This window comes from Dunckerocampus dactyliophorus, chromosome 2 (genome assembly GCF_027744805.1).
Source record: "Dunckerocampus dactyliophorus isolate RoL2022-P2 chromosome 2, RoL_Ddac_1.1, whole genome shotgun sequence".
NCBI lineage: Eukaryota > Metazoa > Chordata > Actinopteri > Syngnathiformes > Syngnathidae > Dunckerocampus > Dunckerocampus dactyliophorus.
In genome coordinates, this window is record NC_072820.1 from 13,472,414 (window position 1) to 13,496,725 (window position 24,312).

The following is a 24,312-nucleotide window of genomic DNA, read 5'->3' on the forward strand; positions in this document are numbered from 1 at the left end:
TTACCTTATTGATTCCATTGCCCATGTCGACAGATAAAGGCAATAAACCCGGCAGGACACAAATTCGCTTGCGGAAAATGTTTCTTGACGCTTGACGGGGTCTCAAAATTCAACGTAGTTATGTTAGATATTCGCCGTGTGTGTCAAGTGAGCAAGTCGACCAAGAATGCAGCTCTTCTGCTGACGGTGCATCATGGGAGTTGTAGTGTTAAACAGAATTAGGAGCCCATTGAGGGAACAAGAACACTTCCCGATTCATTCTATTTCCACCTATTCCGTTACTCGCGTTACTTTAATTGGGCTTTTAAAAAAATATTTGTACCCTTTTTTTTCTTTACAGTAATGCATTACGTTACATTTACATCATATCCTTCATTGGATAGAAAACTATAGAAAGGAAAATAAATTCAATGGGGTTACAGTACTTCATTAAAGAACACGAGCAAGACACGAGCAAGACTTACAGTACACAGCAGACCAACCTTAAAAGTTACTTTTTTCCTTGTACTTTTTTGTAACTTTTTAGACCTGTATTTTACTAGTGCTTGAGTCAAATTTCAGCAGCGTAAACATTTTAAATTTTTTCTATTTTGCCATACAAGCTTCTATCAGGTACTATTATTAAATATTACAAATACTTTGACACATATATTCACAGTGTCCCTCCCATTTTTAACATTTTTCTATCCTTAATTAAACTAATTATATCCCTTATACATTTTCATGAAAGTTTTTAAATAAAGTGTAATCGTGCATCAAAAGTGTCATGAAATGTGTAATAATAATACCTGAAACTTTTATCATATCAATAGGTGAAGTAAAACTATGGTATGGAGAGAGGAAAAAACTCCAGTAATATCAGCAAGTTTAGGAAACAATACAAACATATGGAAGTGAAGAAACAGAAATAACATTAGCAAACTAAGGCTGTCTCAATTGGCACACTTCCATATTTACAAATAGCATTTGGAATGCATAAGTTAGTTCACAGTATGAAGTACAGTATGTCAAAAAGCAGTTCACTGTCAGGGTCAAGATGTTGCACTCAGAACGCTGAAAATGGGGAGTGTGCAGCGATGGACACTTCCGGCCCTCAGTTGTTGCCATCTTGGCTACGTATAACAGAACGGGGAGGAAATAACTTGAGAGAAAAAATGAGAGAAGAAGAAGAGGAAGTCGGGAAATATTGCGATCATCAGCACTATACGCTGTGTCTCAGGAACTAAGTACACAGTGTACATATAGCATCCTTATTTAAGTGTAATTACAGAAAAGTGCGCAATTTGAAACACAGCATAAATCAGGGGAGTCCAAACTTTTTCCACCAAGGGCCGCATAATGAAAATTCAAAAGATGCAGGCACTACTTGGATATTTTACATTTTGTAAACCAATCCATATAGACCTGTTAAGAAGTTATACTGTACACTGTACACTAAAAAAAAGCCAGCATCTCAGCCTCGTGTTATAGCTGAAAAGTGTTTAGTGTGGAATTGTTCCCCTAAAATTTGTCTTTTTGCTCACTTTTCCAATATTGTGGTATTTTGTTATTTACAAATAATTAAACTTTATTATCATATTTTTTCTTGCAATAGTCAAACTTTCCCATAATTGTAATATTTTTGTAACATTACAATTTTTCCCCAAACTCTTATTCCAAATATTGTAACTTTATTCTTTGTTTTGTTTAGTTCTCAAAATATTATGACTTATAAAAAAAATCTTATAAGATGACAACTTGTTTGTCTTAATATTACAATATTATTCTCCTTATAGTTCAACTTTATTCTGGTGAATTTATTGCTTTTCCCCCATTATTGCTGCTGGTTTTTTGTCTTGATTAATTGTATTTTAGTGCTGAGGGCCAATAAAAAACAGGTAAAAGCCACAAATAGCCCCTGGGTTGCACTTTGCTTATTTATTGTGATCACACTACGACCAATAGAGGGACACATTATCACTTGTAAAATAAAACCCGGAGGAACACAAACTCTGATGGAGGAAGTGCAATGAGAAACCAAACCCTGTCATCATGCTGTTGTGTTTACATGGTAAGGTAGCAAAGTGCATAAATTTGATGATAAGCAAACATAAAAAACATACACACTCATCGCCTGGTCTTGTAAAAACCCTATCTAACAATTGAAAGCATTTGCAGTGAGAAATACCGTTTTATGCAGACGTGCCATCATTCTCTGTCCTGCTCTGTTATCGACTTGTAGGACTGGTTGTAGTTTGTAGCCTCTTTTTTTCTACCTTCAAACGTCATTTCAGCGAATCCAGGAACTAGCTGGAATACAGAAAGCATCGCACAGAAGTTTTGAGCAGCTTTCCCGGTAAGTTTTTCAAGCTACGTTTAAATGTTTATGAGCAAAGGTGGTTGATAAACCTGACAGAAACTAGCTAACAATGATGTTAGCATTGAATCTTACAGTAGAAGCAACTGTTGCTCGTCAACAGCGTTCTGCTACTCCCCCTACCCCCAACCTACTTTGTTAATAATACTGTATTAATCTACTTTAAGGTGTGTTTTTTTTTACGGAGGAACGTCTACTCCGGGTCATGGCCACCGCGCCGCCGTCTTCGCTCCAGCTGAGAGCGAGCGATGTGATCCGAAAAGAGCACCTGGACGACGGAGGTTTCGGAGAGGTTTACTTGTGCTACCACGCCACCCTGGGACATGTAGTGATGAAGACCATGTATACTGGTCCTCTTCGAAATGAGTACGTTTTTTTTGTTTCTACTGGCTGGGTAATCCCCTATCTGGGATTTGGATCATGTGCCATTCAGGGTGTCTCGGGACTTCCACATAAATGTAACCTAATAGGCTTTTTTTTTAACCGTGTTTATTGTGTCGGTGATTGAGGAAGAATGTTATGTCTTCCCTGAAACTTCCCTCTTGCATCCAAATGAAAAACGAAACACATCTACACATCCTTCCTGTCCTAAATACTGTAATTATTAATGCAACTATTTGTCCTTCATATTGCACACATATTGATTCAACAATCAGGAAGTGGTCTAACTTGTGGATTAAGGTGACTTGAAAGTTAATTTTTTTTTTTTTAGTGTGGCACCAATAAGCAGACTAAGCTCTATCTAGTGATTATGAATCAGATGTCAATCGATAACATTTGCCTTCATTAGGGTCACGGATGAGCCTATGCCAGCGGTGTTTGAATTGCAGCCCCCTGCTAGTTTTTTATTGTCCCTCAGCACTTTCTAAAATACATCCATCCATCCATTTTCTATGCCACTTTTCCTCATTAGGGTCGCGGGGTATGCTGGAGCCTATCCCAGCTGACTTCGGGCAACAGGCAGGGTACACCCTGGACTAGTCGCCAGCCAATACACAAACAATCATTCACACTCACATTCATACCTATGGACAATTTAGAGTCTCCAATTAACCTAACATGCATGTTTTTGGAATGTGGGAGGAAACCGGAGTACCCGGAGAAAACCCACGCACGCACGGGGAGAACATGCAAACCGAACCCAGGTCTTCCCAATCTCCTGACTGTGACTGTGTGGCCAACATGCTAACCACTAGCCACTGTGCGGCCCTTTCTAAAATACAATTACACAAGAAAACAGCAAAAAAGAAAAAGTGCAAAATGAATGTAACATGAATAAATTATAACGTTGATACCAGTAACACTGATAATAATATGCTTTGCCATTGATAACAGCAGTCCAGCCCGGCTTGCGTTTCTGCAAACCTCTCGCAAGGCCGGAGTTTGTTTTCCAGCAAAAACATGACAAAAATGTGGTTTAATATGTGTGGATGACTGGCGCAGCATTATTTTTATTTTATTTTATTTTTAACATCCCCAGCAAGAAAGCTTGTTAACGTCATTTGTCTTTTTTTAGGCAACTTTTGGCAGGTAGGAAACGCAATGTGATGTCACAGTAAAATAAGTGTGTTATTTTTCAAAGAAATAGTCTTATTTCCAAAATTGATTTAAATTTGACATAGTACTACAGTCAAACCTGTCTTAGCGGCCACCTTTATAGAACGGCCACCTGCCTATAGCAGCCACTGAAAAATCCCCCGCAGCAAATTTACATGTTATAGACCCTGTGTATAGCAGTCACCTGTCCAACGCGGCCAGCGGCCACCCATTTTGTCTCCCTTGGTCAATATCTGACTGCATATAGCGGCCAAATTACCAACTCAAGTAGAAGCTTCATGCACGAAAAAGTTTAGTTTTTCAATCAATGAAGCCGTCGTGTGTAGACTTTAATTACTGAGTCCTAGCTCAGTCACAATCATTCACAAGATCCACACAAACTATCAGTTGTTCCACATAAAAAAGCCGTCTTCTTTTGAGTTTGCTATTTCCTGGTCAAACATGTAACTTTAAGAGCATTTGCACCAAAACATTACCGCAAATTAGGCTGGGAACAGGGCGTGCTCCCAGCGACGCTACAATAAAAAAAAAAAAAAACATACGCTAGCATGCATGCGGCAGCGGGAGCAAAACTGAGTTCGGTTGTACTTAATTGAAGTATTTTAGAATGTACTCACGTTATTTTTCATCAATCCTCATCCACAAATCCATCAAAGTCCTCATCTTCTGTATTTGACACAAACAAAGCCGTCTTCTTTTCCGTTCGCTACTAGTCTGTTAACTTGTCAGTGTTATTCAGCTCCGAAGCAAAGAAGGAAACTTCCCCCTTTGCTTCTGCCAACTTTATTTATTGAACGCGGCCACCAGACAGCAGCTCAGAACACACACACATCTCTCAGCATCGTCTCTCCTTCCTGCTTGCCCACAAGGCAAAGGTTAAACAAGCCCCACTACATAGCTGTCCAGCCAATGCCTGTAACAAGTGACACCGTTTATTTCCTGGTGTGCACTGGTCAATACTGTAATGCCGCTTGTTGTGGGGAAGGAGAGACTCACATCACCGATGCACTTTAATGGCTTTATTAACAGCGGAGAACACTGCAGGACTTTACATCCACGCCAACATAAACACACTTCCCAACTCTCTCGAAACTCACAGCTAGCACTGAGCCTAGCTCTCCTGCTCGGGACGCCCACCGTCACTTCCCGATGAACTAAAGCTGTAATGAGACTCTGCCGTATAAAAAGTAAAATATTAAAAACAAGCGTAAGACATTACTAGCACAGCTTCGTTCTGTGGGTCGTGGATATATTCTATCAGTTATTATTAAGCCTCGAGCTTCCTTTTAGTAAGTAAAAACCTTGGCTATGATTGCACTACATTGTCATGTAGACCTACAAAGTACACTTGGAAGAACAAGAGGTGAATAAATGTATTGCAACGGATGTGAAACTGATGAGGGGTAGGATTAAATAAGCTTTGCTTCTTCCTACTCCTTTTTGGACATGCAAAATTGTGAATTGTACTATGTGATGTGCTACTGTTTGACTCATGCATGTTCAGGATTAAAACCATGAACCATGATAATAACAAGCCTAGTAGTGCTGTACAACTTTTATCCGCAGTCCGCAGTGCCCTCTACTGGTCAACATGATTATTATTATTATTTTTTCCCCTTTTTTTTCTTTTTTTTCCTCTACTGGTCAACATTCAAACTGGACACCAACCTGTCTATAGAGGCCACCTGTCTATAGCAGCCACTTTTGCAGACTCCCTCTAGTGGCCGCTATAGACAAGTTTGACTGTATTTTTTAAAATGTATTTATATATATATATATACATATACATATACTCTCAACAAAAATATAAACGCAACACTTTTGTTTTTGCTGCCATTTTTTATGAGATGAACTCAAAGATCTAAAAATATTTCCACATACTCAATATCACCATTTCTCTGAAATATTGTTCACAAATTCTGTCTAAATCTGTGATAGTGAGCACCTCACAGGTGTGCCATATCAAGATGCTGATAAGACACAATGGTGTATGTGTATGTATATATATATATATATACAGATATATAACTATATAACTGTATATAACTATATAAATAACTAAAATATCAACATGGAAATGGCACCCACATCCTTTTCAGTATGCAGCCTTCGGTGGAAAAAGTTTGGACACCCCTACCACGGACTAGTTGCCAGTCAGTGACAGGGCACATATAGGAAAACGCTCACATTAACACCGATGGACAATTTTTCAGACGTGGTAGGGAACTGAAGTATCTGGAGAAAACTCACAAGCACGGGGAGAACATCGATCTGTCTTGTCTTGACTTGAGAGTTGACTTGGACTTGCACATCTTTACTGGAAACATGGAATTAATGACTTACTTGAGACTTGCAAAACACTTTGTCCAACCTCCTACCATAACTCCACACAAAAATGCTCCAACAGACATGGCTAGACCCTGCTATCGTAAACCTAAAAAGTCATAAATTAAAACAGAATCACTGAGCACACTACTCAAAGATCCTCTACATAACAGGAGTGCTTTGCTGATTTTAGAAATCAGCTACAAAAACCCTAGTCAAAGATCCTCAATATAACATGACAGTTTTACTGTTTTGAAGGCATTACAGTACTGTAAAATTCTAGTCAAAGATCCTCTATTGTATATGACATGAACACTGCTTTTTTTTTTTTAAAGAATCTACAGCAAAAACATTAGTCAGTGATGTCCACTTTTTTTCTACACAGGGAGAGCAAAAGGTCCCTGCTGGAGGAAGGGAGCATCATGGCGAGCCTGAACCATGAGCGAGTGGTCAGGTTGCTGGGTGTCATCATGGAGGACCGAGGCTGCTCTCTCGTCATGGAGCTGATGCCCCGGGGCAACTTGTTGTCCATGCTGGAGAAGGTCAGTACATCCGGTTGCTTTTTCCATGGAAATAATGGAAAGTGAATTCATCTGTTCCAGTGTCAAACCTTTACTAACGGCACAGGTAATGTTTAAAGTAACATTGTAACATATTTGTAACTGTCATATACTGTAAGTGTTTGACAGAAGTGGAATCAACAATGAATTGGATGGTAGAGCTTCAATGTCAATAGGTAGAGTAAGAATACCATAAATGTTCTAATTCTAGAACTAAGAGGACAGTACGTGAATTGGAAGCAGGCAATAATTGGAGAGACTGGTATGTCCGAAATATAAAACCCCATTATATGTAAAAACTTATTTTTTTACTTTAATGATTTGGAGTGCTTGAGAAAGTCCATCCATCCATCCATACATCATCTTCCGCTTATCCAAGGTCGGGTCGCTGGGGCAGCAGCCAAAGCATTCCTTCATACCGACCGCTGTCAGGCTCTACAACACCTGCACCACCTGAACCATGTTGTAGTCACTATGCATTCTTTACACTGTACTCTTTACATGCGTATCTTGATTGCTTGCTGCTGTAACAAGTAAATTTCCCCGCTGTGGGATAAATAAAGTACATACAATACAATACAATACAAAGCAGGGAAGCCCAGATTTCTCTCTCCCCAGCTACTTCATCCAGCTCCTCCCGGCCCAAGGTGTTCCCAGGCCAGTTGAGAGACATAGTCCCCCCAACGTGTCCTGGGTCTTCCCCGAGGCCTCCTACCGGTTGGACGTGCCCTGAACGCCTCCCCTGACCAGATGCCCAAGCCAGCTCATCTGGCTCCTCTCAGTGCGGAGGAGCAGCAGTTCTACTCCGAGCTTCTCACCTTATCTCTAGGGGAGAGAGAACCCAGCCACCCTAACCCAGCTGCGAACCGATCCAGTGTGAGTTGAAGGTCGTGGCTTGATGAAGCCAGCAGGACCACATCATCTGCAAAAAGCAGAGACCCAATCCTGCAGCCACCAAACCGGAACCCCTCAACACCCTGGCTCCGCCTAGAAATTCTGTCCATAAAACTATTGAACAGAATCGGTGAAAAATGGCAGCCCTGGTGGAGTCCAACACTCACTGGAAATGGGTCCGACCTATTGCCAGCAATGTGAACCAAACTCTGACCACACATCATACAAGGAACGAACCGCCTGAATTAAGTGGTCTGGTACCCCATATTCCCAGTGTACTCCCCACAGAATTCCTCAAGGAACACGATCGAATGCCCTCTCCATGGGCCAAAAAGGCCCGATAGGACTCCTCCTTCAGCTTGATAACATCACTCACCACTGGTGTCTACCAGTGGGTTCTGGGATTACCGCCACGACTGGCACCAACCACCTTACGGCCACAGCTCCGATCAGCCGCCTCGACAATGGAGGCACGGAACATGGCTCACTCGGACTCAATGTCCGCCGTCTCCCTCAATAATGGAAGCTCTCCTGGAGGTGGGAGTTGAAACTCCTTCTGACAGGGGACTCTGCCAGACGATCCTAGCAGACCCTCACAATACGTTTAGGCCTGCCCACCATTGGAGCCAACTCACCACCAGGTGGTGATTGGTTGACAGCTCCGCCCCTCTCTTCACCTGAGTGTACAAAACATGTGGCCGCAAGTTCGACAACACAACCACAAAGTCGATCGAACTGCGGCCCAGGGTGTCTTGGTGCCAGGTGCACATATTAACAAATGCTTGAACATGGTGTTCGTTATGGACAATCAGAAGTCCAATAACAGAACACCGCTCAGGTTCAGATCAGAGGGGCCATTCCTGCCAATCACGCCTCTCCAGGTCTCACTGTCGCAGCCAACGTGAGCGTTGAAGTCCCCCAGCGGAATGAGAGAATCCTTCGCGGGAGCGCTCTCCAGCACTCCCTCTAAGGACTCCAAAAAGGGCGGGTATTCCAAACTGCTGTTTGCTGCATAAGCACAAACAACAGTCAGGACCCATCCCCCCACCCAAAGGGGAAGGGAAACTACCGTCTGGTTCACCAGGTTCACCGGAGACTCCAAATTGTATGACTTGTAGTTTCCTCTGTAGTTTATAGCCTTTTGTATGTACTATATGAAGTTCTTATCCATTCTTTCCCCTATCTAGGTCACTGTGCCCGTATCAATCAAAGGGAGAATTATCGTAGAGATTTTGGAAGGGCTGGTGTACCTCACCAACAGAAAAGTCATCCACAAGGACATCAAGCCAGAAAACATTTTAATTGACAAAGATTTTCACATAAAGGTATTTTGAATTCACATTCAAGTCTTATAATTCAGTATGTAGTGAGATAATGACAGGTTGTTTTCGTGTTTACTAGATTGCGGACCTTGGCCTTGCCACCTGCAAGACATGGAGTAAACTCTCCAAGGAGGAGTCATACAAAAAGAGTCGAATGGGCTTGTCAAGCAGGACTAGGGCCGCAGGTACGCTCAGCTACATGGCCCCTGAGCACCTGGAGAGCATCCACGCCATCTCTACAGAGAAATCGGACGTTTACAGCTTTGCTATTGTGGTTTGGGTCATCATCACAGGCAAAGAGCCGTATGCGAGTGAGTTGTTTGTCATTAAATTAAATTGGTGTTTTATTGTTGTAAGATTTAATATTAGCTGTGGTTGACTTATTTTTTTACTATTACATCAGTTAAAATGTTACCTGTCAGTAAGTAAGTAAATGAAGTTTCTGATTAGTTTTAAGGACAGTTTGTCCCTGTAACTGATTATACTGTTATTTGCAACAACAAAAATTGGTATTCAAGTGTAAATGTTTAAAACCAATAGGAATGATGTGTTTATGTGCAGATGCCAGGAATGAGGATCAAATCAGCCAGTGTGTCCGCAATGGCGACCGTCCGGCAATGGACCTTATTCCTGCCAACACGCCTGCAGAAATCATTCAGCTCATGGAGAGGTGCTGGATTCACAACCCACTGCAAAGACCTACATTTCAAGGTATGATACTACAAAACTACCATATAAGCCTGGAATGTTCATCGTTACAGATCTGTTGCTGTTCAGTATGCGTTTGTCAAAAGTGGTCAATAGAACATGTATTTAGATTTCAGCTGATAAGGACTCAAAACATGCTTTCCTTGCAGAGGGCTACAACCTTTTTCATGTTTTCTACATCGCAAAGCTTAAACCGTACGTGGAGACAGATTTAATTCAACTACGGGTAAATAAATGTTTGCACACATCTGAAGAAACTACGACCTTTAAGTAAAGCACAAGTCTGTGTGTCTGTTGTTTCGATGCAGACTACATATGAAGGCCCGGATGAACTTGTGGACAAGATGAAGTCTTTATCAATAACTGATGAATTGTTTTCAACAGGTAAGCATAATTGATTATCTTGAAAGTCATTTCACATTAAAATGTTACTTTTTCTAGGGAAAAGAGAGGAACCTGAGGCTTGACCTTTAAATGTACATACCGACTGTAACAAAATACATGAACTCCAGCCTGCTCATTCCTGTTGAGAAACATGAAAAAAACCTGCTCTAAAGCTTTTCCCGCCATTCACTTTCCACAATATGTGTTGCAGACACACACAAGTTGTATTTTTTTCTACCTCTAACTATTCGCCCTTCCTGTTCACTTCCTGTTTAAAAGTCTCCAAAAGCTTGTTCAGTCAGCCAATCAGTTGCTCCCCCTGCTGGATGCAGCCAAGTAGTGAACAACATAACCCACATTTTACAGTAAATGATCAAAATCTCAAAATATGAATGAATCATATCTTTCCCTAGACCAGTGGTTCTCAATTATTTCCTGTCATGCCCCAATTGGGGGACAGATATGTTTTCGGACCCCTCCCTCCGATTTAAAATACGACTGAGAATGCAACAAAATGGAGAGCAGTGAAGCATACAAGTGTATGTACTGTAAGAGTGAAGTTGCATGCTGAGTACGGCAAATTCATACTTGTTGGCTAGTCTACACTAATATTGAAAGTCCTCCCTGCCACTCACGCCCCCTGACAGCTCACGCCCCCAGGGGGACCCATCATACTATTTGAGAAGCACTGCCCTAGACTGACACAAGATCAAAAATACTTTTGTCAACCTACAGATTGTCCAGCATTTTTGGAGAGCACAGACAGAAGTGCTTCTGGACCGGTTGAAGCAAGTATTGAGGACATTCATGGTATTCCATCCGAGCCTAATGTGGAGTCTGTGGAGCCTTGCATTGAGACTGATGCAGAGGCGTTTAGAGGTTCCTCCTTGGAGGACAAACTGCAACAGGAGTTAGACTACCACAGACATGGCAGCTACAACTGTGGGAACCATCCAGACTCTGTCAACAGCCAGCAACAACACAACTCTGATAATCTCCTACATCATACTGTCCGCCAGCCGGAACAAAACACACCTTTTGTGTCCTCTGTCCATTCCTGGACAAAAGTGGAACCTGTGCAACCAAGCAGCCAGAATGATGCCCGATATCATCCCGCTCGTCTCAATGAGTCGATGACCGCTTCCACACAGAGGTCATCCCCCTCGCCAATATCTGCCAGCATCCCTTCTCTACCGCAGCTTAATCAGCAACATCCAGATTCCCACTATTTACGACAACAGTCCTGGCCTGCTTCCTCATTGGCCCAAACTACTTACCCGGACTACACTTCTGGGTTCACCAACAACTTTAAGGGTGGTGCTGCTTCAGATTCAGGTACATACAGTAAACTAGTATTTCAAATGATCTTAAAAAAACACTAATGGCTGCCTTATCTTGTAGGACCTCTTTACATTTGCAACGCCAGGGGTATCCAGATCGGCAACTATAACAGCCTCAATATCCACAACCATGACTGCCCTCAAAGTGTTATATCTCTTCCTGGTAACAACATGTGGACCAGTTCTCAGCTCAAAGAAGGAATCCTGAAATATGGTAAAAGTTGCTTTTAATTTTGATTAGTGTCATTCAAGTCACTTAAAAATGAATACAGTCAAGTCTAAGGCGTACTCACACGTTTTGGACTTGGGCTTAATGCAATCACAGCAGTGTTTCTCACAGGACTGCATTGTATTTGTGGCAGTGGAGGACATAATGACATAATCTTTTTTTCCCCCAATGTCACAAAGAAGCCTGTGAGTGCTGTTAGACGGAGAAGCTGGACGCAGCTGGACTTTCGCCTCGTGGAGAAGAGCGATACGTGCTTTCATGTCAGTCTAAAAAAAGGCTCTTCACTAGATTTGTAGTAGGCGCTTTCTTGAAATAGAGTATCTACTGTAGAAAAAGTCGCTAAGTTTGCGAGACTGATCCCTCTTGCTCCGTCGTCTTATTCTCGGTCAGACCAGCTGCGTTATAATGTGTTTATGAGCGAGGGCGAACAAATAGCTCCAAATCCACATTTTTTCACTTCCAGGAAAGATTCAATAATACAGCATTATTGTGTCATGAAGTGATGGCTGACATGGGCTGCAGCCAGAATACTGTATGGCAGTGTGAGTGCGGGTCAGAGGGGTACAGAGGAGGGTCCAGTGTGAGGACACCCATAGACTCTTTGCAGATCCTTAAGAATAAAGCAAATGTTTAAGATTTACATTGTTTTTTTTATTTTGAAGAGGTTATCATGGCTATTGTAAAATCCATAATCAAGTGCCCAGCACAGTATCGCAGACATTTTAAGGACATCACGTGACATCTAGCATTAGATATATCGTTTTGCTGGTATACTGTGGTCACCAATCACTGTTAAGCTGTAATAATTACTGTATTTTCTTGCAGAGGACCACCCCGTGACAGTAGAGCACTTGGATGTACTGAAGAAACACATTGGTGCCAAATGGAAGTGTTACGCACGCCGCCTGGGTTTGAGCGATGTGGAAATAGAGACCATTGAACACGACTTCTTCCTGGATGGCCTGCCCGAGATGGTGCATCAGACACTGCAGCACTGGAAAATGAAGGAAGGGAGTATCGGCTGCACGGTCGGGAAGCTCTGTCGCGCTCTCGAAGGCGTCATCGATGTTCACGTCATTCAGAAAATACTGAACATATGTGGTTCCAGTTGCTAGATTGAATGGAACTCTCTTTCAGTGAAGAACTCGCCTAAGATTTGTCTCTTTTTAATGATTGCTTTTCTGAAATCTAAATGTTTGTCATACTCAACATCAACTCTTATTTGTTTGCAGCGGCGTAGAAAACTGATGGGCCAGTGTCAAAATTAAACATTGAATTTTAGTCAGTCAAATCCATTCAAATTTACATGTGTACATGTAATACTTGCTCGTAAAACTGCATGTATGTATGAAGAAGAAATCATGGCCAGAATTTACAGGGAAAAAAAAAAAAGTTTGCACTACTCCCACCCTTTATACCCATCTTTGTTATTTCAACTGCTGAGTTTTTTTTTAATCATCATGCTGCTTTTTAAATTAAAGTTTTAAATGAAAGTTTATGAAGAATATTATTGCTTCAACACCTTCAAATTTGCATAGATGAATCAGTTATACACGAACTGGAGCCTTGGGTGTGCACAGGTTAATCTTTTGCACACCTACAGTATATCTCTTTCTCCCGCAGATGTGGTGTTCCCCAGGGTCTGGCTCTCAGTACCTTGTAATTCTCAATCTAGATGCTAATATTCAGAGGGGATATACACAATCAAATTGTGTAATTATTATTATAAGGGACCAAGTTTGATCAAATTATGTGAGATATGCTCTAATTGTTTTTAAAACTCTTTTACTGCCATTGACGTCATGACAAACCAATAAAGTCCATATCCTGTATGTAGATTTTAGCACTTATCTGTTGTAAACTTCATCAAACTAAACCAACAAAGGCTTGCTGTGTGTTGAATACATGACAACCCCTTGACAACAGTAATCATTATCATGAAACAACACTGCTGGGAATGCCCGATAAAGCCAAGAGCTTCAATAATAAAATATAAGGCCAAGATTGCATGATTAACAGTAAATGGATAATCCCAGGTCGATAATTAGCGTTTATTATAATGACAGATTAACTCACAACAATAAATTACAGACGACAATTGCTACATTTGTGTGTCTTCTACACGGTACATAGATACAGTACAGTATATAGGTAAATATGATGCTGACGTTGATGATACTAGAAATGACAATCATTTTATACTGTTTTTTAACGACAACTTCTCAACAACTTCGTGATTCCACATGAACTCAACAACTAAGTTGACCTCTGTCACAGCGCCTTCGATGGCTGTATTTGTGTGAGTACGGACAAAGGGCTAAAAGACTGACTTAAATGTCGGCGAGGAAGGGAATGTCAGCACAGGATGTACAAGAGAGACACAAGTGAAGACCCAGTTGCCTCCTGTGGTGCAACTGTGCTATTTACTGGTGGGCTTTAGTTTTAAAGACCTGACTTTGCCAACTACAGGATGTGTTCCACCGATGTTGCTCGAGTGTGGCCAAGTACACCGGAAGCTGTGCTGCTCCGACAATAACGGACAGGATTTTTTTTTTTTCATCAACGTTAAAATATGGCAAACTGTTAAAATGGGAGTGCACCGGTAAAGAGGGCACCGATCAATTTTAGAGCGGACTCTAACCCCACACTGGCTACACAAACGTACTGTTTATATTGAATTGAATATTTAAGTAAAGAGCTTCAGGAGTTTATTGTACATTCCTGAACAATATTGTATGCATCGGTATATACATTATACATCAGCCTGCAAAATCAGTCCATATGTTTTGGTAAACAGACTAAAGAGAAAACTCAAGGCCAAGCCACTTTAGCTTTGCCTGGAACCATCTCTAAATCAATATGAAGACTATCTGCAGTCCTTTTTGCACACATTTGGCACAGCAGGGACCTCATGTGGCTCACGCTTTGGAGTTTTTCTTTGTCTGGTCGGAGAACGTCCCTATCCTTGAACGATTCGCTGTAAGCTGCGGGGTTAGTGACACCGTACACTTGAGGACAGAGCGTGGAGCATTCAAACGCATCCTTGTGACCTTTAAACACTACCATAGGAGGCTGAGTCGAGGAGTCAGGCAAAGACGGTTGGTCTGTCCGTTTTGGGACTAAGCCAAGTCTCACCCTGATTTTCGGCCGGCAGCAGCAGCATGTTCCTGTGCTCCGGGACCAGAAGCAGCTCTTCAGAGCGCCCAGGTCCTTGCATATTACCTTGCGGAAGTTGGGTCTCAGCATGAGGTAGATGATGGGGTTGTAGATGGTAGATGATTTGGCGAACATGGCCGGCATGGCGAATGCCAGAGGAGGAATGTTCTCGATGTTCCCGAACGCAGCCCACATAGACATCAGAGCGTATGGACTCCAGGCCATGAAGAAACCGATGCAGACGGCGACGCTTAGCTTCCAGGACACAGAGCACAGGAGAGTGTAGTTGACGTTAAACTGACTGTTTTGGTTCCCCTTCAGCTCCAGTTCAAATGGGTCTACTCAGAGATCCAGAGCCGTAGCAGCAGGTCCGGCATTTAGGTGCCTTTTCATTTTTCATTGAATCCGGCAAATGCGGGATATTGCTGTAACTGTGTGTAATTTTACACACTTGAGACGGATTCCTACTATTCCAATGTGTATCTGGTGTGATGTATAAGGTACTTACTTACTCGACAGTTACTTTTTCAACACAACAGGGCTGTAGAATTGAGTGTCACTTCACACCCCAGTCCCGCCATCCCTGCGTCACCTTCCATGCCCATGCCTTTTATACAGTGAAAAGGACCCAGTATTTTTAAGATGTGTAGCAAAGCCTTTTTTTTTTTTTGCTGTCCTCCATGAATCAGGAGGCGTATTCATGAGGCGGGCTCATCTAGCTCGGCAGGTCCGAGGCGCTATCTATCATGTCCATGAGGAAAGAGGTTTTTTCTTCATGATGTAATGAAAACCCCAAACTTAAAAAGGGACCTCTTTTCTCAAAAGTGAAGCAAACAAAGGGAGATAAGATTTTTTGATTGAAGGGACACATGTTACAGTTATACGCAACATGTACATTTTGCATAATAGGAGAATTGCATGGTTGTAGACAACCACAATGTATCCCAACCATATTTTTCTCATATATTCTAGTATGCAAGCACACAAATGTGTGCAAAACTAAATAGACTATACTGTATCTCATTCAGATACAATTACAATAGCAATATTTGGAAGTATATGATATATTGACACTACATATGAAGAGGAGTACTTGGTATGTGTACTGTGTGTTCTTCTCATGAATTTATCAGCACAAGAAGCCCGATGACCTTAGCAAACTCTTGCTAAGCTGACGATCTATTGGTTCTCGTCTCTAAGGAGGCACGTTCAGATCACATCACCTGACCTGATTGTTTGGTCACAGAGTGAGACTTTTACCTTGACAATGATGACCTGGATGCTGCTCATGTGCTTCTGTCTGGAGGCGTGCCGCTCCATGGTTTTGTGCGATGCGTGCACTGTGGCCAGAATCCCCATGTAGGACGCCAGGATGACGCAGAACGGGAGGATGTAGCAGAAGAAGAAAAGCGCCACCGTGTAGGAGCGTGCCGCCGGGAGCTGATTGGATAGGCGCCAGTCAATACAGCAGGCCGTACCGTAGGGTTCAGGGCCGTATTCTCCCCAGTGGACCAGCGGGCAGCAGGCAAACAAGAGTGCGAAGAACCAAGCAAAGGCGATGAGAAGGCGACCATGAATTCGGTTGAATCTGTTTCCTATGATTGGGTTCAAATAGCATCAGAGATGACAATATTAATGATGGATTACATTTGTGGCGCCCCCTAATGGTTGTGCTCCAAATGGTTTTAGAGACTTGCTAGCATAGCATGCACTCAAGACAGGCATGCTCGCGACAGCCTCACCTGATCAGGAAATGTGCAAATTCAGTGATTTTTACTTAAGAAAATATTAAAAAATGATTGGACTCGTACAGAAAAATACATTTAGAATACAGTTCAATGGACAAATATTAATATTGATTTTATCCTTATTTGTTTTATTTTAATTTTTCATCATGACTGGCGGCTCTGCCTCACCTGCCTCCCCTGACTGTACGTCAACGCTCCTATTCAATGTCTGTTTCCACATAAGATGAATAATGCTGCACAAGAAAGAACGTTTTTGCTTTTTAGACTGCCGACTAGTTGAAATTAAAACTTGGAAGTCAACCAGCATCACGAAAGGAAGGGATTGTGTTAGTTGTGTCCCTCTATCCCTAAAGTGGCACCTCAGTCCACTAGGTGGTGTAATATCCAGTTTCACTGTTAAACTCCATCCATCCATCTTCTCCCACTTATCCGAGGTTGGGTCGCAGGGTCAGCAGTCTAAGCAGGGAAGCCCAGACTTCCCTCTCCCCGGCCACTTCGTTCAGCTCCTCCCAGCAGATCCCGAGGTGTTCCCTGGTCAGGTAGGAGACAAGTCTCTCCGTGTCCTTCCCTGAGGCCTCCTACCGGTCGGACATGCCCTGAACACCTCCCCAGGCAGGAGTCCTGACCAGATGCCCGAGCCACCCCATCTAACTCCTCTCAATGCGGAGGAGCAACGGTTCTACTCTGAGTTTCTCCCTGATGACAGCACTTCTCACCTTATCTCTAAAGGACAGCCCAGCCACCCTACGGAGAAAACTCATTTCGGCCGCTTGTACCCGCAATCTTTCAGTCTTTTCAGTCACTACTCAAAGCTCATGACCACAGGCGAGGGTAGGAACGTAGATCAACCGGTAAATTGAGAGCTTTGCCTTTCGGCAAACTGTTAAGCTGAACCATTCAACAGGGTTGTTAAAATGGTAAAAAGGCTTCATTTCTACTTTGTGGAATTCAGTACAGTATATTGTTGGCGAGCGTGTAAGGGTGAATAGAGAGTTGGACCAATAGCAACACAGCCTTTCTTCAGATTAGTTTTTGTATTTGTGTAGTCTGCGGACCCATACAAAGCCAAGCCTTGGACACTGAGGTTGATTACATATTAATGGTGCTTCACGTCTACTAAATTAAAACCTCCAGCTGGGAAAACACCATTTCTCAGGGTCAAACAGAGGGCCCCCATCGCACGGCATTAACCAACATCACAAGCCATCGAGTGTACCCGGCGGACTCGCGGGTCATCAAAGAGAGGTTTAATGCACAGCTCTCGGTAGAGGGATTAGGAATAAATCAGCAAATCAGCCCACTTAGATGACGCAGCGGTTAATCTCTCAGTGGCCTTTTTGAAGATTTACCATAGTGGGGATAACACACTTTGACAAAGCACACCATGCTGAGCAGGGTGAGGGTTGTCAGGCTGCAGATGCCAAACAGCATGCCGCAGAAGGCGTAGACGGAGCACGCCGTCCTTCCGTACAGCCACCTGTGTGGGAGGGGCGGGATATGGGAAAGACCAAACAACAGGAAAACAGAGGCGTCAACTGGGAGCGAAGAATCCGCATGACTCACACACAAACTTTCGGGAATCATAGTGAAATCCAGCAATAAAACAGTCAAATATATAAATAAAACACATGTTCAACACAAGCTGTTTTCCCATCGGATATTAAAGAATTTGGCATAATTTGTTTCAGGGTCAAACTGTCAACACCAGAAAATGTTTAACTATACAATACAAGTCGTCACTCGTTTATCGTGGTTAATTAGTTCCAGACGCGACCAATAAGTGAATTTCTGTGAAGTAGGATTCAATATTAATAAACGGAATATTTTCGTAGTTAGAGGATAGAAAACCTGCTCTGACTTTCTAAATAGTTTTTTTTTAACCATTATTAGAGCCCTGTAGACAGGAAATAACACCCCTATAGTCACCTTTACACTCCTATTATTCTTTTGTTTACACCACATTGCACAACACTGATGTGCATGCTATGAGATCACTGCAGGGATATAAGAGATGGCCGCCGCTTTTAGCATATAGCAAGCAAGCCTCCAATTTATTTTTTCTAAACTTAAGACAGTGTTTCAAATGGGGTTGGGAAGAAAGACAAAATAAGAAGCCAAAAACATACCACTTCTACATGGAAAGGGAGGAGAACTTTTTTTCATTGTACAGTTATGGAAAAAATTGTTAGACCACCCTTGTTTCTTCAGTTTATTGATCAATTTTAATGCCTGCTACAACTAAAGGTACATTTGTTTAGACAAATATAATGATGATAACAAATATAGCTCATACAAGTTGAATTTAAGAGCTGATATCTAGCAACTTCCATGGTTTTCTTGATAATAACCAAAATCACTTAAGTTCCTACATGAATAGCTATAGCATTGTACTGCCAAAAAATGTTATTCTTATGAGCTATTTTTGTTGTCATTGTTATATTTGTCCAAACAAAGGTACCTTTAGTTGTAGCAGGCATTAAAATGAATAAGGAACTGAAGAAACAAGGGTGGTCTAATCATTTTTTCCATGACTGTATCATGTCAGACATGCCATGGCTGACTACATTCATTGTTAAGGTAATGTAATCTAAGGTAATGTCTCATCAATGGAGCATTACTGACACCTAGTGACCAGAATACTACATATAACTTGTCTTTCGATATTTTTTGACTAATAATAGACCATAGTCAACCACAAAACAGCGATCATTAATGATCATTAATTAATTTTCTGTAAAACCGCAATAGACCGAAGGAGCGATGTTCGAACTGCGATGTAATGAGGGACGACTGTAGATAAAAATGAGTGAGCGACAAGGAAGGCACCACTGCTGCCTGTGCTTGGGAAGTGTGTCTCATGACACTAAGCAGCTTTTTGCCTTGTACGTTCTTTGTATGTTTTATTATTGGTGTTTAGCCATATTGTGCTGAGCAGCCAGACATGTGCCCCACTTTCCCAAGTTGCAATACATAGCCTACATTTTTGACTACTGGGGTCATCACTGTCACTGTTCTCACAAACAAACCACAAAATAACCAAATAATATGTATAGTATTGCATATTTTTCCCAGAAATCCGGTCCTGATTATGTTAGGCAATAGTACCTGTGGTAGAAGCTGGAAGATATGGCCATCGGGTAGAGAGACAGAGTCAGGCCCAGGTCGCTGACAGCCAAGTTGATGATGAAGTATTCAGCTGGCTTCAGGACCTCCTTTTTCTTGTAAGACACATACAGCAAGGTGCTGTTGCCAAACAGTGAACATACTCCTGCAGAGAAACAAAAGAAGAACCAAATCAGTAATAGGATCCAATACATGAAACACCTCTGATGATGACTACAACTGCAAATGCATGGCTGTAGACAACCACCACGCATGCATTGTAGTTATTCTACCGTAAATCACGGTGTATAAACCGCACCTTTTTTCCACCGGTAAGAAGCAAAAAATGGGGGTGCGGTTTATACACGATGACAGGTCTGTGACCAGACTCGGACTGAAAAATAATATCAGACAACGCTTCTACAACGCTTCAGCGGAAGATCACTCGTACTACAAGCCCGCCTGAACTTTGCTGTGGCGTTCCTGGAGCAGTGAAAAAAATTCATCGCCGCTTGTAACCGTTCACCACCGTTTAACAGAAGTTGCCCCCTGTTAAGGCAACGGGCGTATCCGCTCGGCCACCGCTGATGGTCCCTTCTACCGCTCCGAAAGTTTTGAGCTGCACAAAATGTTGCGGTGAGGAGGGGCCAATTTTCCGCCAAGGCAAAGTTCATCACCGCTCCAACAACGCCCAGTCAAAGTTTGGCGCCGCTAGACACGAGTTCGTAGGCGCTTGGGTCCGCTAGGCCAGAATTTGGCTATAATTAGGGGAGAAATTGACCAGAAGTCCATTTGGGAATAGCCGTCTGTGGGTCACACAGTTGCTTTGACTTTAGCGCCCTCTTCTGTACAGCTGCTGAAAATGCTTGTGTATGCAATTTTATACAGTATATATTAATCTGTGCTTAGCCATAATATTAAAGATCTAGATGCCGAAGTTCGGCATGAGTGTTACGTGTGAGTGTTACTTTGGTGTGTATATGTGTGTGTATGATTGGCAGGTTGTGTCGGAAATAAACTTTTCTTACATGAATTCCATTGCAGATGAATTGATGGACGGCAGATTTCTCCTTTCTTCTTCTTTTTGAAATTGCTTAGTACCTTTACGCATGTTGATTTGAGATGAAAGAGGTAGCAAGCATTTATGAACTACATTCCCCCCCCCCCGCCGTGAGCCTGAAAATGGGGGTGCGGTTAATACACGGGTGCGGTTTATACACCGTGATTTACTGGGGAAATTGGTAGATTACAGTTCGAAAGTTTGAAATATCATCACGTACATCACGTTCGTACCGGGTGTCACAATTGTTTGATTGGGTTAAAGCACTCATGTTCTTCCACACCAAACTCCCCCAAGCATGACTTAATGGACGTTGCTTTGTGCACTGGAATGTGTTTCCTCAATGCACTGTTGTGCTAATTAAAATCCATTATACATGCAGCCCCTGCTGTCTTTATAACCCTTTATAGTAACAACACACATATGAACAGTTTAAGATTATACAATGATGTTGCAAAGATCGAGCATGGACATTCCTTGCAAGGCTCAACAGTAGGATTTGTATTTTTAGATATATTATTTGTTAGGCAAGGATGAGGACACACAGGCGCACAGTATTGGTGCATTTACTCGTATAAACAGCAACCAGACACAAGTGGCACCTACGGTAGTATATCCACATGTATTTTCCCAGAATGTGACAGGAAACATGACAAATAAATAACTTTTTTAAATTGCAGTAGACCTGACTCACCAAAGACTGAATAGACCACAGCCACAGTTATGTCCAAAGGTACAGGGATGCTTGACTGGAATGTAATGTCTTTATCAAACAACCCCATCTGGAAAAAAAACAAAAAACAGAGGAGATATGCTGTCTCATTAGATGTTGTATTGGATGTAGTATCGTCCTTTCTTTTCTTTGTTTTCATTCCGCTTCGGTGGGCAAAGTCAGGAGGAAAGCGGCACAGACAATATTCTGTATGTGGATCAATATATGATATAAGGGGGGATAAACAGGGCGGGGGGGTCAATGGCTGGCAATAGAGAGATGCATGAGATTTCAAGTCTAATTTTCACTGAAAAACAAATGGACTTTTCAACATTTCTTGATAAATAAACATAATATATGCATGTATAGAGTTCTCAGAAACATCTACAGCAGCGCTTCTCAAATAGTGGGGCTGGCCCTGAGGTGTGTGGTTTGGGGGGGGGGGCATCAGAGGCAGGTGGGACTAAAATGTCTTCCAAGGTTGGCAGGGCTGTTAGTGCCTTTAGTCATGCTTCAACGATGCTGGTGCCAGCAACTGATACAGTGGTTTGTACAGATGAATATATACTATTACAGGTTTTCAATGGCATTTCAAATCGGGGCGTGAAAATTTTTTTAAGTTGAATGATTTAACCAAGATACATATTGAAACTTGCAAGAATCAAAGTAACAGTACAGTTTTCTTACTTCCTACAGTTTCATGAAAATAGGTCGCCAAAAATGTACTTTTCAACATTTTTATCGCGACAACATAGCTGTTTTTTTTTTTTTTTTTTTGCACGGCAGCGTCTAAACAGTAGAAGTGGGGCTCTTATGATTTCTCCAAACAGCTTAAATGCATGTATGGAGTTTTTGCAACATCATTTTTTACATTTAAATAAAGTAAACAAGATACATATGGAAATTGGTATAATTATGTTTACCGTCCTTGCCTTCGTTATAATTACTAAGCATTAATAATGTGACATGGGAGTCATATCGAGGACATGCTGCTCAGTTTAGAACATTATGTCACAATAAGGTAGAATTTAGAACCTCGAAGTCAAGTGTAAAGTCATCCAACTACATATACGTGTATTTAAATGGTGGTGCTAGCAATGACGAGGCTTACCTTACCTTATCACGAGCTAAGCACGCCTCCCTCTAATTGGATCCAATTAAGTGAAGAGTTAACGTTCCAAGATTTTTTTTTTGTCCCGCTAGGTTACGTTTCGGTGCTAAAAGATGCTGTGAAACATCACTTGTGGCTGTGATGAAGGTGTCTTGCCACTCTGGAGGTTGGTCTCTGTCCTGACTGAGCTCCTCATTTTACTCCCTACAAGCTGATGACGTCACCGGCAGCCTTCATTCTTTCACACCGGACTTCAAAACATTTGATTTTAAAGCCAGTTGAGCTTTTTCATAATTGAAGTACATTTAATTAAAATCAATTTTGTAATAAAAAGTAATTTATTGGAAATATTATTTAAAATATAAAAAATAACAATGTAATGTCAGTACAAATACATAAAGAACACACTAGAGAGGCCCAGTACAGTTGCAGTGCTAACAAAATCAATAAGTCTTCAGAATCGGTGACAAAGGGAAGCGCTGGCGGAGTCCAACCCTAACTGGAAACGGGTCCGACTTATTGCCGGCCATGTGAACCAAACTCTGACACTGATCATACAGGGAACAAACAGCCTGAATTAGATGGTCCGATACCCAATACCCCCGGAGTACTTCCCACAGAATTCCTCGAGGAAAACAGTCGAATGCCTTCTCCAAGTCCACAAAACTCATGCTGGGCAAACTCCCATGCAGCCTCAAGGACCCTGCCGAGACTGTAGAGTTGGTCCACAGTTCCACGACCAGGGCGAAAACACGCTGCTCGTCCTGAATCCGAGATTCAACTATCTGGCAGATCCTCCTCTCCAGAACCCCTGAATAGACCTTACCAGGAAACCTAAGGAGTGTGATCCGACGATTGTTGGAACAAACCCTCTGGTCCCCCTCTTAAAAAGGGCCCCCCCCCGTCTGCCAATCTAGAGGCATGTCCACCATGTCCAATGTCCACACGATGCTACAGAGTCGTGTCAAACAAGACACGTTCACAGCATCCAGGGCCTTAAGGAACTCCAGGCGGGTCTCATTCACCCCCGGAGCTTTTTGACAACCTCACCAACCTCAGCCCCAGAGATAGGAGATCCCACCACGGAGTCCCCAGGCACTGCTCCATCGTTGGAAGACGTGTCAGTGGGACTGAGGAGGTCTTCGAAGTATTCCTTCCACCGATCCACAACATCTCGAGTCGAGGTCAGCAACATACCATCCCCACCATACACGGTATTGACTGGGCACTGTTTCCTATGGTCATGAGTAGTGACTGAAAGGACAAGATCGCGGGTACAAGCGGCCAAAATGAGTTTTCTCCGTAGGGTGGCTGGGCTGTCCCTTAGAGATAAGGTGAGAAGCACTGTCATCTGGGAGAAACTCGGAGTACCGCTGCTCCTTGGCATTGAAAGGAGCCAGATGAGGTGGCTCAGGCATCTGGTCAAGATGCCTCCTGGACGCCTACCTTGGGAGGCGTTCATGACATGTCCGACCCGTATGATACCTCAGGGAAGACCCAGGACACCTTGAGGAGACTATGTCTCTCAACTGGCCTGGGAACACCTCAGAATCCGCCGGGAGGAGCTGGATGAAGTAGAGGGAAGTCTGGGCTTCCCTGCTTCGGCTGCTGCCCCCGCAACCCAACCTCAAATAAGCGGAAGATGATGGATGGATGGATGGTATTTTGTCTTTTAGATCACATAGTGTATGTAATTGCTTTTTTTAGATCACATCTGTAACATTTTTTTTTAAATTTCAGGTCAGTGC

The 24,312-nt window shown here is 42.4% G+C and overlaps 3 protein-coding genes across 6 annotated transcripts in view; 1 reads left to right on the forward strand and 2 right to left on the reverse strand.

Annotated features, from left to right (window-relative positions):
- dusp22b (dual specificity phosphatase 22b) overlaps nt 1-4,727 on the reverse strand; it is a 12,561-nt gene extending 7,834 nt beyond the window's left edge. The window contains exons 1-3 of one of the 2 annotated variants that reach the window (XM_054768237.1): nt 4,531-4,727; nt 2,168-2,289; nt 5-1,141 (exon numbers count right to left, since the gene is read on the reverse strand). In XM_054768237.1, coding sequence (XP_054624212.1) covers nt 5-25 — 21 coding nt within the window. In that variant the 5' untranslated portion in view covers nt 26-1,141; nt 2,168-2,289; nt 4,531-4,727. Of the gene's footprint in view, nt 1-4; nt 1,261-2,167; nt 2,290-4,530 lie in introns of those variants that run through there. The other variant, XM_054768238.1, reaches the window with a different exon arrangement.
- ripk1l (receptor (TNFRSF)-interacting serine-threonine kinase 1, like) lies at nt 2,210-13,749 on the forward strand. Of its 2 annotated transcripts, none has more exons than XM_054768229.1 (11): nt 2,210-2,335; nt 2,524-2,722; nt 6,624-6,780; nt 8,880-9,017; nt 9,094-9,325; nt 9,576-9,725; nt 9,872-9,948; nt 10,031-10,106; nt 10,842-11,441; nt 11,508-11,660; nt 12,501-13,748. In XM_054768229.1, exons 2-11 carry the CDS (start codon nt 2,562-2,564, stop codon nt 12,788-12,790), a joined length of 2,034 nt encoding a protein of 677 aa, XP_054624204.1. In that variant the 5' UTR covers nt 2,210-2,335; nt 2,524-2,561; the 3' UTR covers nt 12,791-13,748. The 2 variants fall into 2 exon arrangements, with proteins under 2 accessions (XP_054624204.1, XP_054624205.1); XM_054768230.1 differs by having other exon boundaries at nt 2,264-2,335; nt 2,544-2,722; nt 12,501-13,749.
- opn7a (opsin 7, group member a) overlaps nt 13,596-24,312 on the reverse strand; it is a 19,086-nt gene continuing 8,369 nt past the window's right edge. Inside the window, exons 1-6 of one of the 2 annotated variants that reach the window (XM_054768232.1) lie at nt 22,570-22,757; nt 21,436-21,523; nt 19,685-19,847; nt 17,929-18,056; nt 16,092-16,426; nt 13,596-15,086 (exon numbers count right to left, since the gene is read on the reverse strand). In XM_054768232.1, coding sequence (XP_054624207.1) covers nt 14,487-15,086; nt 16,092-16,426; nt 17,929-18,056; nt 19,685-19,847; nt 21,436-21,523 — 1,314 coding nt within the window. In that variant the 5' untranslated portion in view covers nt 22,570-22,757 and the 3' untranslated portion in view covers nt 13,596-14,486. Of the gene's footprint in view, nt 15,087-16,091; nt 16,427-17,928; nt 18,057-19,684; nt 19,848-21,435; nt 21,524-22,569; nt 22,758-24,312 lie in introns of those variants that run through there. The other variant, XM_054768231.1, reaches the window with a different exon arrangement.

Bases quoted from the DNA above. Each gene is read 5' to 3' on its own strand.
- ripk1l (XM_054768229.1), top strand. From the start codon at position 2,562: ATGGCCACCGCGCCGCCGTCTTCGCTCCAGCTGAGAGCGAGCGATGTG. The intron at 6,781-8,879 runs GTCAGTACATCC...TCCCCTATCTAG, and splicing joins TGTTGTCCATGCTGGAGAAG to GTCACTGTGCCCGTATCAAT. The intron at 9,726-9,871 runs GTATGATACTAC...CTTTCCTTGCAG, and splicing joins GCAAAGACCTACATTTCAAG to AGGGCTACAACCTTTTTCAT.